Here is a 12340-nt window from a genome sequence, read left to right on the forward strand (position 1 = left end):
CAACCCCGACCCCTCAGAGACCCCTGAGAGACCCCTCAGAGACCCTTCACAGACCACCGACCTCTCACGGCCTCAGGGGCCGCCCCCGCCCCGCCCCTCGGGCCCGCCCCCTGCCCTCGGCCCCGCCCCGTCCTTCCCCCGCCCCCAGACCTCGGCCCCGCCCCCGTCACGCTCAAATTAACCCCGCCCCTCAACCTCGGCCCCGCCCCTCGCTCGCCGCTCCCGGCAGCCCCCGCGGGGTGGGGCGGGCGCGGGCCCGTCACGTGAGCGCCGCTCTGGGGCCCGCGGCGGTGTCGGGAGAGTCGGTGTGGGACCCGTGAGAGCCCGGTGAGGAGCCGGTGAGTGTCGGTGTGGGACCCGCGAGAGCTCTGTGAGGGTTGGTGTGGAGCCGGGGAGTGTCGGTGTGGGACCTGTGAGAGCGCGGTGAGGGTCGGTGTGGAGCGGGTGAGTGTCGGTGTGGGACCCGCGAGAGCCCGGTGAGGGTCGGTGTGGAGCCGGGGAGTGTCGGTGGGACCCATGAGAGCCCAGTGAGGGTTGGTGCGGAGCCGGTGAGTGTCGGTGTGGGACCCGCGAGAGCCCGGTGAGGGTTGGTGTGGAGCCGGGGAGTGCCGGTGAGAGCCCCGGTCGGTGCCCGTGGGCCCGGCGGCTGGCGGGGCTCGGCTGCCCGGGCTGTTCGTGGCCGCTCAGCTCCGGCCTCTCCTGCCTCACGCCCCGACGTGCAGCATCAGTCCGGGAGCAAGATTTCTGCCTTTCCTGCTAAAAGAAGTCCTCCCCAACGACGTGAAAACACCCCGAGTGCTCTTGGTTCTCTTTCAGACCTTCAAGCCTCTGTAGCGTTCGTTTCTGACTGGTTTAAATTTCGTTCGAGGCATGTGACTTCTTTCGGTGTTCACGGCTGAAAAGCTGAAACCTTCCGTCGCAGAGCAAACTTTTTAGTTGATTTAAAGCAAGAAATTACTCTTGAACACGACAGGCTGTTTCTGCTTGCTGGGTTTTGTGCTGTGGCAGTCAAAAAGCATGTTTTCTGTTTTGTGTAGTTGGTGAGTTCTGGTTTGTTTGGTTTAGTTTATCTGTATTTTTTCAGATGTATGTTTATTAAGAGCATAAATAAGGGCATTAACTGCTTGCACAAAACCCTCCATTTTTATTGGTACTATAGAAAGCAGTAAATTCAGTATTAAATATGTGTAGATGTTAAATGTTTTGAAGTTACCCTATATATTGACTTGTCACAGTAGACATTAAGCAAAACCGGGCATATTTAAAGAATACCTTGGCTCTATGGCACAGCACCTGTTCTGGGCAGTGTTGTGCTCATTGCTTGCTAGTGGGCATACATTTGTTTATCATTAGCCAGATTTGAAGGACAAGGTATGTCACGGTACAGGAATAGTGGGACAGAAAGCCAGAAACTCCTTCCTGCTATAGTTTTCTTTTTAATGTTAATTTGTGGTTTAGGTGGTTAAAAAAAGTTAGGCTGTAGAGTTATTAACAAAGCTGGTAATGAGCCTTAACACAGGAACTTCTGGCACTGCATGTGACTTCATTGTGTGGCAGATGTCACAGGAGATGTTACAGAGCTGTTTTCAATAAAACGCAGAATTTTCCCTTTTTGCACTTTTATTTATCGTTCTGTGATTGGTCAGAAGGAAACTTGCAAAAGATGCACTTGCTGAAGAGAGAGACTTGTAGCATCATTGAGGCTGAGCAAACTCTGGTGCTAATGTATTCCTTTAGGTAGAGTTACAGTGTTAACTAACAGTACTTAATTTAGAGTGCGAGACTGATTTAATGAGATGTAACTGTAAATCTCTAAAACTGTAAATATTGTGTGTGTTCTTTTAAAGGAGACAACATACTAGTTTCTCTAAGACCTGGAATTGGTTAGAAATAAGCTTTGTTTCGTGGTCTCTTCCTTCTGCCTTGACCAAGTTACGTAGCAGCTTTCATATGAGAATCATTCCTGAATGTATTTGGGAAAAGAAACAAATAGCAGTGTTCTTTGGGAAGGCTTGAGAGCGGAAATGCTTGACTGTGTGCAGCAAGATGTCCAAATATGTATGGGGAACATAAGCGTGGTTAAAGGTCTGCATAAGACTGATTTTAAAACATTTCAAAACCAGATCTTATAGGTTTAGAAGAAAATGTTCTCAATTCCAATTACTTGATGCAAAGCCTCCTGACACAAGGTAAAACATAAAAAGAACTAGTACTGTTTGTTTCCATTCTCCAGAATGTTTTAATAGAACTGTTCTGGGGTTTTGCTTCCTTTCTGAAGTTTTATAAAAGTAATATCAATTGAAATTTTCTGGCAGTGTTAACAACGTTTTTCTACCTGTTCCCTTCCTGTCAGGGGCCAGCTACAGCACGAAAGTCAAAAGCTGTTGGAAAGTTGAAGGAATGACCACACTGTTTTCCTCCCATCTCACTGAAGCAGGTGTATCTATATTTTATACAACTGAAATGACTTATTAAATCTGGAGGCTTCTGAGCAAAAGAACAAAAAGGTAAGTGTCTTTAAGTAGACTGCATTACACCTTTGTATAAGATGAGGTGTGTGTTTTTCAACAAAATCTAATTAATGTGCAACATCTTGGCTGTGTTGTTGCATGTAGTGAGTGGAAAGGCTGTGTGCCAGAAACTGGGATGAGACTGGACCCCTCAATGTGTAACATACACAGGCAGGTGTGGGAAGTATCAAACTCTCTCTGCCTGTTGGTTGGTTGAGAGTACACCCAAAAGTGTGGTGCTGCCCCATGAATGACTTCGTCAGGGTAGTCCCAGTCTCCCCTTTCTTAGGCATGGAAGCAAACAGTGGTTTTGTGGGTGACTTCATCATGGTCTATAAGGTCATAGTCTATTTAGTCTACTCTTTTAAGCACAGACCAGCTCAGAATGGTACTTTCTCTGTGGCATTATGTGTATTCATGTAGTGGAAGAAGGAACTAAACAGCAGATGACAGAGGATGAGTCTGATGCATTGGTTGTATATGTTCTCAAAGGAAAGTTGGAGGAGGGTCTGAGTAGGGGATGCAATTTTAACTGTTAGTGTCATTTTAGTACTGTTAGTATCTGTGTAACAGATACAATTTCCATTTCTCTTGCACAATCATCAGTTAAATCTTTAGCAATAGAACTACAGTGGCCTAAGGGGATATCTTTCAAGAAGAATGAGCAGAGAACAACTGAAAGCTTTCTTAATAGAAAACTTGGAAGCTGTGTTTGCTATCCCATAGGTTTTCCTGTCAACTGCATCAGCTTCTGACAATGTGGGAGGTATGCATTCCCTGCAGGGGATGCAGAACAGTGAAAATAGACTGGGTGGGTTTAGAAAGCCACAGATCAGCCTTCAGGCAGAGGTTTCCTACAGATGTAATGTTGATTCTAGAGGTAATCTGACAAATGGTTCCTTTAAAAACCCACTTATTTCTGTCATGGCACCTAATCTAGGTAGGTTTAACTGTAAGAGAGAAAACCACTGCTTTCTTTGATCCACTCACAAGACTGAACTTTCATTTAAGAGCTCAGCTACCAGATTGAATATTAAGAAGCAGTCTGGGAAAAAAGAATCGTGGCAAGAGAAAGGTAGTACACATAAAACAAATACAAGATTAGCAATAGGTGAGTACAAGTGGACAGAAATAATTGTTACCATAAATTGCAAGAAATAGACCTCCAAAAATTGCTGGAAAACAGGCCTTAGCAAATAATTATGTGTATTACCACTGAAACAGGTGCTGCTTTTCTTTGTAATGGTGATATAAAGCGTGAAAATTATCTAACGGATCAGAGTCCATCAGCAGATAAGTTATTTAGTGTCCATGATGCCACATGTCTTACTGTATCATCTGTCTTTGTGAGAGGACTTTTAACTCTCTTACAAGAAAGCTTACCAGGATAAAAGCTAGGGATATCACCCTAAGCTATATTTTCAAGATAATTTGAAAGGAGGAAGCAGTTGGGTTGATAATTAGAAAAAAGTAACATTACAAACCTTTATGGTAGGTCTTGTTGGAAGTTGTGATTTACTTTGAAAATAGGGTGGGAGTTAAATTCCATGAGAAGTTAAGAGAGTAAAACAAAAACCTTCAAATGGAGGCAGGAGAAATATCAATCAAGGCAGAGCTGAGGATTTTTTTTACTCCCTCCAGCTATTATTTATTCAATACCTGGCTCCAATGTACAAGCTACAAGAATTTTTCTTAAGGAAGGTGTACACAGAAGTGCATAGGGATCTGGTGGTACTGAGATTTTTTTTTTTTGGCCAAACTTTCTGCCTAGCTGTTTCTGCTTGGTGCCATTTGTAGAATTCCATTGTCAGGATACTGCTTTTTGTTAGTGTGAGGGCTTCCTGCTAATATCTTCAAAACTCCCTGGTATAGTGAGCTCCTGAAATAGGAGTGGGCAGGCAACTGGTACACTTCTAATTTGTTTGGTGAATTAACAGTCACTTGGCTGTTGTGAACTGTTGTTTGTTTGCATTTGTTCATGTTGAATCCTTTGGGGACAATGACTTGCCCTGTCAAATGCAGGGCACATTAGGGAACAAGAGAATGCTTTTTCTGGGAGATGGAGCGTTTCTGGCTCTTCACAAACAAATTCAGCAGTCCCTGTTGAGTTGTACAGCTGCTCTTCACAGTCTAGTAGAGAATTGGCTACATGAGGGATTCTGGAGTGCATCTTTCTTAGGGACAGGAAGCCTGGTGTACTTCTGCTGCCTTATTTTTGTTTCTGAGTATCGTTCTTCTGTGCTAAAATATAACTGGTTAAATGAGCTCGAAAGAGATGTATTTATATCTATGGACTTGGTTAGTTGGTTGTGGCACTTTGGTCTCTCTGTGTTTTATTTTGGTTGATTGGTGCTGTTTGGTTAGGGACAGCTGATGTCTGGAAAACTGCCTTCGTTGCTGTAGTTTTTTATTGAGACTTGGTTTTGTATCCCTGTACTCATGCATAGTATTACTAGTGTAATACTATTTTTCTTCTATTTGAAATAATTGCTTATTTGGTCTAGCTGTGAAAATAACTTCATTTCTGTCTAGATTGGCAGATGCCTTGGAGATCTTCATTGATTAACCCCATGCACTGATCGCTTTTGGGTGTCATATAATTGTCCAGTTGCAATTTTTGGAAGTGCTTCATTTATTTTCTGAATTACTGTGACAGCAAATGAAAGGACATAATAAGTTTTGTAACTATTTAGGAGAGGCCTGGGAGATGCACAGACTTTATTCATTCTTGCACAGACTTTATTCATTCTTGCACAGACTTTATTCATTCTTGCACAGACTTTATTCATTCTTGCACAGACTTTATTCATTCTTGCACAGACTTTATTCATTCTTGCACAGACTTTATTCATTCTTGCACAAACCATTACCTGGAGCAGGATTGTGAGAACTTTGTGTGCTGTGGTTATGAATCTGTGACAGAAATCTAAATGATTCTAGAAGATGTTCTGTTGAACTTTTTGTTGTTCATTTTCTTGCATAAATCTGACTCTTATAAAAGCAAATAATTCTCATGCTTATCTAGATGCCCGTGTATTTTATAAATATATAAACACACAAAAATTTCAACTATAATAATATGAATCATGAATGTTTCTTCATCATATTTACCTCTCAGTATATTCTGTAAATGTCTTCGGTGCGTGGTATTTGGCAATTTAATTTCCTCAATGTTTCCACATTAACATACTGAACATTATAGACTATACAATGTGAAAAACTTCCATTTTTCATTGAGCATTGTCAAAATTGCTGTTGCTCCAAATTATTGATATAGGTACGAATTTGAAAGTGATTTTTTTGAAGTTTTAATCCAGTGATGGAAGGTAAAATATTAAATATCTGGAAAGGGGTGCTCACAATTTACTTGATGCAGTTTGCTTGAGTGCAGATGTTTGTGGTAGTAATCCTTTGGCAGATGCAGATTATGTTCTTTGGTTGCAAACTACTTTATACATGTAAAGATTTTAGGTTGATAGAAACATGGCTCAGGCAATAGTTAAAATTTTTTTACTGTGACTCTGGTGTGAAGATGAAGCCTTAAAAGGACGAGCAAAATGTCAAATGAGCTTTAATTTATTCTTAGGTCATAAACAATGAGAACTGGTTTCACCAGACTGTTGTCAATCGTAACATGTCGTAATAAGAGTCTTGGTGGTCTTTCCAGGTCACACTGCACACATTCTCTAACCTGTTGGCAGTGAAGAACCTTAAAGGAGCTGATTGTTTCAAATGTCTCAACCTTCAAAAGCTTGTTTGTGTGTTTTAAAGCTTATTTAGGTTTTTTGTGTGAACGTATGCTTGTGTCTGTTGGCATTTATTCACAAAAAGCAAGTAGGATCCTTGAATTGACTTCTTAAAATCTGGCCCTCAGTGCCTACCCTTTCAAACGTTGTGCCTCCATTCCCATGAATCCTAGGAAGCACAAGTATAAATATCATCTTTAATGAACACAGAGATCCCAAGCAGTTTAATTGTTATTGTAAGATCATTGGAGCCCACATTTCTCGATACTGTTACTATATTAAGTTCTGGTAATTTTAACAAAGCTCTGTTTATTAGTTCAAGTTAAATCCAGTAAAATTGCTTTGTCTCCTTGCTATTCTAGATTCAGGGAAGAATGTTCAACTGTTTGCAGAATCTCATAAACAAAGTTACCTGATTTGTTTTAAATTTGCAGAGTAATTGTACTTCTGCTGCTGACAAGCGTGAGCTTTATATGGTTTTCAATTTTTGTGCAAGTATAGAAGGTACATATGGGTGATATTGGGGAATAAAACATGTTTGCAGTGGAAAACTACTTGCAAGATTTTTTTCCTTGTGTGGAAGGACTGCTGCTGCTCTGTGATAATGAGAAAGTTGTAGCTATTTTAAGGCTATGGTGGAGTATGTTTTTTAAATTGTTCATGGCAATATTACTTTGAGAGGCTGCCAGAAGCTGCTTCTACAATTTGACAGAAAAAGAAATAATATTTTAAAAGGAAATATTTCATGTTCATTTTACATCTTTCTGAAAACTTATTTTCTCTTGACGTAGAGGAGTCCACTTCCTTAAGGGTTTGTCCTTGTTTGATGGGTACTTTTGATGAGAACTTAGTCTTGTCTGTTGTCTGAAGGTCACACAAGCATAATGTAATCCAGGTTGAAAGGGACTTCATGAGACCTTGTTCAAGCCCTTGCTCAAAGGAGGATCAGACCCAGTTGGTCAAAGCTCTATTCAGCTGTGTCTTAGAAACCTCAGAGGACAGAGACTGCAACCTCCTTGCACCCTGTTTTCTCTGCCTGACTTTTGCCTTATGGTGCAAAAGGAGGAGTTAGTGTTACTTGGCCATAGTTTACTTCTGGAAATGTGGGTGGTTATGAATGTGCTTATTAGTATTTGGGGGTTTTAGGTGTGATTGGATTTCAAAGTAAAATTTTTGCAGCATTAGAAGAATCCTTCCACTTATATACTGATGAAATAACCTGCATTAATTTTAGTGAAAATGTTTGGATTTAAAAAATACCCTGACAGATAATACCTTATCTTCATTACATATTTATTCAACTTGATTAGCTCTGAATAACTCTAATTTGCATCATTAAAGTGTTGAAAATGAAACAGAGTAGTTGGTTGTAGTTCTATAATGAAGTGTTCTATAGAAATTGAAGTCAGATAGTGAATTCATTCTCACTGTAAAGTATGTTGAAAGAAATGAGTCTCATGAAGAGTTGGGGCAATTTTACTCAAAGTAAACTTGCATACACAGAAACACAAATTGCTGCAAGAGCTACACACACCTCGTTTGCTTGAAGTGGCCTGGTGGGATGACCTCTATGATGTCAGGTTCCTCAAAGAGAAATTTTTCTGAGAACCTGAAAGGGTCTGTGCCTGTTTCTTTCAACTTTTCTACATCTCAGTGTAAATTGTAGTCAGTGTTCTGGATTATTTCCGAATCTCAACTCACCTCATTTAATTCTACAGTTCAACCAAAGCTCAGTGAGTGTGCAGTAGGGGGAGGAAATAATACAGAAAGCAAAGGAGGAAACGGAAAGGCTTTTGAAACACTTGGTGCTGTTCCCTGTGTGAGCAGCAGGAGTAACTCGCGATTGGAAGGGATAAGGAACGTCCAGACGAGCTTTTGTTCTGCAGAGCTTCGGCAGTGCTTTGGCTCCAAGGTGAGTGTCCAGGAGCCTGGGTGGGCTTGTGTGACCTCTGCTGAGGTCCTTCCCGTGGCTTCGTTAGTGGAGTAGCTGTAGTTGCAAAATGAACAACCAACTCGGGTGTGCCAGTACCTGCTGCAGTCAGAATTTCCATTTTGCAGTGCAGATCTATTCAGGGTTGTCACACCTTCTAAAAGTCACTTTTCTAGGGCTTGTTTGTGCACTCTTGTCTCTCGTGGTTAGTGCAACCTTAATTTAAATTTATGTGAGCTCCAGTTAAAACTGCTTAGTCTCTGCTGACATAGAAAAACTGGTGCTGCTGTGCCTCTGTCTGTCTCACCTGGCACTTCTCACTTAAAATACAAATAAAAACCACTTCATGTGGAAAAATTTTTAAAACAGGATTCTAAGTAAGTATATGCCTTTTACCTTTATAGAACCTTAAATTTCTATCAATTAGGGGAAGTCATCTGAACAAATATTGGATGTTCATAAGTTAGCATAGTAATATAGCAAAAGTTAAATCTACCTTAAGTTTTGTGGTATTTAAGATACTGCAAGGAAGGAAAAACTGTGAAAGTATCTTTCCTTTAAATTTTATTGTCAAAACATTAGACTCCAGTGTTGCAGTAGTATTTCTGTAAAGGGCAGATTGAAAGGGCAATGATTTAATTTTGATTTCTAATAACTTTTCATTTAAACTGTCCACATTGCACTAACATTAGTTCAGGACCACTGTTTCAGTGTTTGGAGAAAGCTGAGATAGCTGGAGACCCAGAAGGGACACACAGGCTCTGTGGCATTCAAAAGTGTTTTTCTTCATTTTTTCAACTTAATGTGTGTTCCTTTGTTAAATATTATTTTGTGGAGGGATCTGATTTTTTTGCTGATAAGCTGTATCACTGAATATTACAACTCTAAACACAGCATTGAGTTTCTTGTATTCTTTATGAGATATGGAAGGCTTGGGCAACAAACCTGTAGAACTTCAGGTTGTGGTTTCCCACTTTAATCCTGCACAGACACATTCCTGTGCTGTTATAGTACTGTCAAAGCACTTTGCCTCTTGCAGTCGGGTCTGTCGCTGTCACTTGTGTAGGACTGTTGCAGTGTCACTGTCAGCCCACTGTTACACAGGAGCATGGGCTGACTTGTCAAGGTGCAGAGAGATCTGGGCAAACTTTCTGGTGTTGAGAGAGGAGAAAAAGTGCTTATTTAAGACTACAATGTTACATTTATGGAATAGGAACAAAGATTGTGTAGTCTGTAGTGCCTTTCCCCCCCCAAACAAACAGAACCCCTTCAAGATTGCTGTGGGATGTCAGATCAGTTGATGAAGGATGTGTGACGAGTGAAAGGGAAGTATGAGTGTTTTCCTAGTGTTACTTCTAGAGACCCCTTGTGCACTGTTGGGAAATTAAGATGTTCATCCTGTGTCGTGAGATTCTGTCTTTTATTAATACCATTTAAAAAATAAATAAAATCCTTTTCCTTCAAATACGTGAAGGTTGTTCGGACCAGAAGGCTGGACACTCCCTCTTCTGGTGTGCTAACTGAAGCTCCAGTTAGGAAATGGGGGATTGTTTTTAAATGGAGAAGTACTGTGGAACTCCTGCTGGGGTTTTTTTGTTGTTGTTGTTTTTTAAACTTGAAACACTTAAGTGTATGGACATGCTTGTGACTTCAAGAGCTGTGCAATAATACTCCAGGTAGGTTGCATTTCATAATATGTGTTTCCAGTCACTTAAAACAAGTACTCTAATGTCTGTTGACTGAACTAATAATAGTATTCCAACAACTGAATTCCAGTCTAGAGCTTGAGTCAGAATATTTCTTATAATAAGAACCAATTGCAAAGCTAGTAATGAATTTGTTAGATTTAGATGCTTTTAAATAGTGGCCCTCAATTATGAGGCATTGTGTAGTGTTTTTAATTACCAGTAACTTGCAAAACATTCTTGTAAGTTCTTGATGTCTACCTGTAGACCTCCAAAATCTAAAAATCTCTCCTGTAAATAGTATGTAGTCCAGAAGGAAGTTTAAGTCTCCAATTTGTGCTTACTTGTCAGATACCTGGTATGGCCTCATCGTCAACACCTAAATATAATTCAAACTCCTTGGAGAGTTCAGGTAAAAGGGTGAGTGTAACTTTCTTCATATTTTTTTTTTTTTTACATCAGAGTTCTCAGAGATCGTTGTCTTGCATATTTGGTTAGAAAAATGAGTATTTAAATGAACTCTTGAATGTATCTACTTATTTTTATTGCTAAAATTCTAATGCAGTTAACTGAGTTGATTTAAATATCTTTTGGAATGGATGGGTGAAGTATTCGCTGTCACAGCTAATGAGAGCCTCCTTCAAATCAGTTCTAATGTACTTTTATCCTTGAAACTTTTTGGCCCTTTTTGCCCTAGAAAGATTCTGTATTGCAATTGCAAAGTTAAACCTTGTTATGTTTGTTTGGCTCAGTTTTAAAATGTTCATCTGCAGTGAAAAATACATTAAGACAATCTAAATGTCATCCCCCTCTGCTTTTTGATGCTGTGCAGCTGAAGAAAATGTAACCTGGGTGCAAGAAAACAGAACCTACTGAACGTGGGAAAGTCACAAAAGAGTAGATTGTGTGATAGTTGTGAGTACATCGCTTTAGTAATTTCAGTTGATTTGGTCTTCCAAGTCCGGTCTACTTGGAAAATTAAATGCACAAAATCTGCAGAGAACTTACAGTATAGAAATTTAATTCCAATTTAATGCAAATATAATTGACTGTTCTTTTAGGAGAAAGACTAAAACATGCTTATGTTTCAGATCCGTTCAACCTTTAAATGTTTAATAGCTGCAGTTTAAGATAGTGGTATGTTCCTGTTTTGGTTCAGTCTGTCAGTTCCTACTGTGGCAAAACCTGTTCTTTCCCATGCAGGAATTACTTTTAAGGGTTTTTTTTAATCTGAAACCTGAAGAAATTGTAAATAAAATATGGTGTGCTGTTGTGCTTCTCTTCTCTAGACTCTAAAAGATGGAACTAACTGGGAGCAAAATGAAGAAATACCTCGTCTACCAGGAGAGACCAGAGTTACAGGTATAAGCTCTAGAGGTGCCTGATGCCGTGTGTTCAGCACTCTGGCAAATACATGTATCTTACTGGATTGTTTTGTAGTTTGACCTGGTTTGGGGCTGGGGGCCAAAGTAAGTCATGCTGAAATGTCCTGAATTTTTCCAAGTAGTTGTGAGAAGGACTTTTTATCACCTATCACAAATGACTTTTTCAGCCTTTAAAATCTTGATTTCCACCCATAGCAGATCCTCCGATAGAAGGAAATTGCAAGCCAAGTTGTGTCATAACCGTATTTACAGACTGAGTCGCGCATGTCTAGTGATGAGAGCTCCTCCAAGCTTTCCAAAGTCAGAATTCCACATACCACCCACCGTGTACTGATACCTTGTACAGTAGTGTGGAACCTGAGCCCAAACTGTGACTTCCCTAAGTACTGTCTTGTGTGTCCTTGACACAATAGGACAGGAACAGGGCTACTCTACCCTTGTTGGCCTTTACATACAGTGATGTTGTAGCATAAGGGAGATTAAAGTATTTTGTTCAGTTTTCTTACTTGATGGAGGATCTTCCTGAAGTGGACTTTTTGTTGAGGTCTGTCTTTTTTATTTGTGGAGCTTCTCCTCCCCCCGCCAAAGATTTGTTAGGTAGGTTTGTAAACAAGATTGGCTGAGGTGAAAGCAAAGTGGTGATTCAGAGGAAGCAGTTTTGTTTTTAATGAGGAAGGCATGAGGGAGAGGGTGTGGGACTAAGATGGATGTATGATATGATCCTTATGAAAACTGTCTGTGCTTCAGGGCACGACACTGGAAGGAGGGTGCTTGTTGTGGAAGACAGATAAGTAGCTTGGGCTAAAGAAATGAGTGGACAGGAAGAAATAGATGGAAGTCTTTAATGTCATGGCTAGACTCGATGTCTTAGAGGTCTTTTCCAGCCTTAGGAATTCTATGATTCTGATTGCATTGCTTCACTTAAATCTTTTTGAGTGGTATGTGTTAGTATTTCTTTTGTTACTGTTCTTGCTGAAACACTGCTGATGGCACTGATTTGATTCCTCAAATTGAAACGTAATGTTTCTCTTCAGCATGCTGAATTCCCTAAACACCTCACAATTTGTACTACTTCAAAGCAGAA

The 12340-nt window shown here is 40.3% G+C and overlaps 1 protein-coding gene across 6 annotated transcripts in view; it reads left to right on the forward strand.

The window, feature by feature from the left end:
* Positions 1-286: 286 nt before the first annotated feature.
* Positions 287-12340, forward strand: part of MTM1 (myotubularin 1) — a 39332-nt gene continuing 27278 nt past the window's right edge. For 3 of the 6 annotated variants that reach the window (XM_027716475.2, XM_027716484.2, XM_027716486.2), the window contains exons 1-4: positions 287-338; positions 2354-2507; positions 10223-10291; positions 11161-11233. In XM_027716475.2, the coding sequence (XP_027572276.1) occupies positions 10232-10291; positions 11161-11233 (133 nt within the window). In that variant the 5' untranslated portion in view covers positions 287-338; positions 2354-2507; positions 10223-10231. Of the gene's footprint in view, positions 339-408; positions 445-680; positions 1041-2353; positions 2508-7974; positions 8169-10222; positions 10292-11160; positions 11234-12340 lie in introns of those variants that run through there. The other 3 variants (XM_027716483.2, XM_039381734.1, XM_027716478.2) reach the window with 3 other exon arrangements.

The sequence above is a fragment of the Pipra filicauda genome, unplaced genomic scaffold (genome assembly GCF_003945595.2).
Source record: "Pipra filicauda isolate LSUMZ 115617 unplaced genomic scaffold, ASM394559v2 scaffold239_size1682155_pilon, whole genome shotgun sequence".
Taxonomy (NCBI): domain Eukaryota; kingdom Metazoa; phylum Chordata; class Aves; order Passeriformes; family Pipridae; genus Pipra; species Pipra filicauda.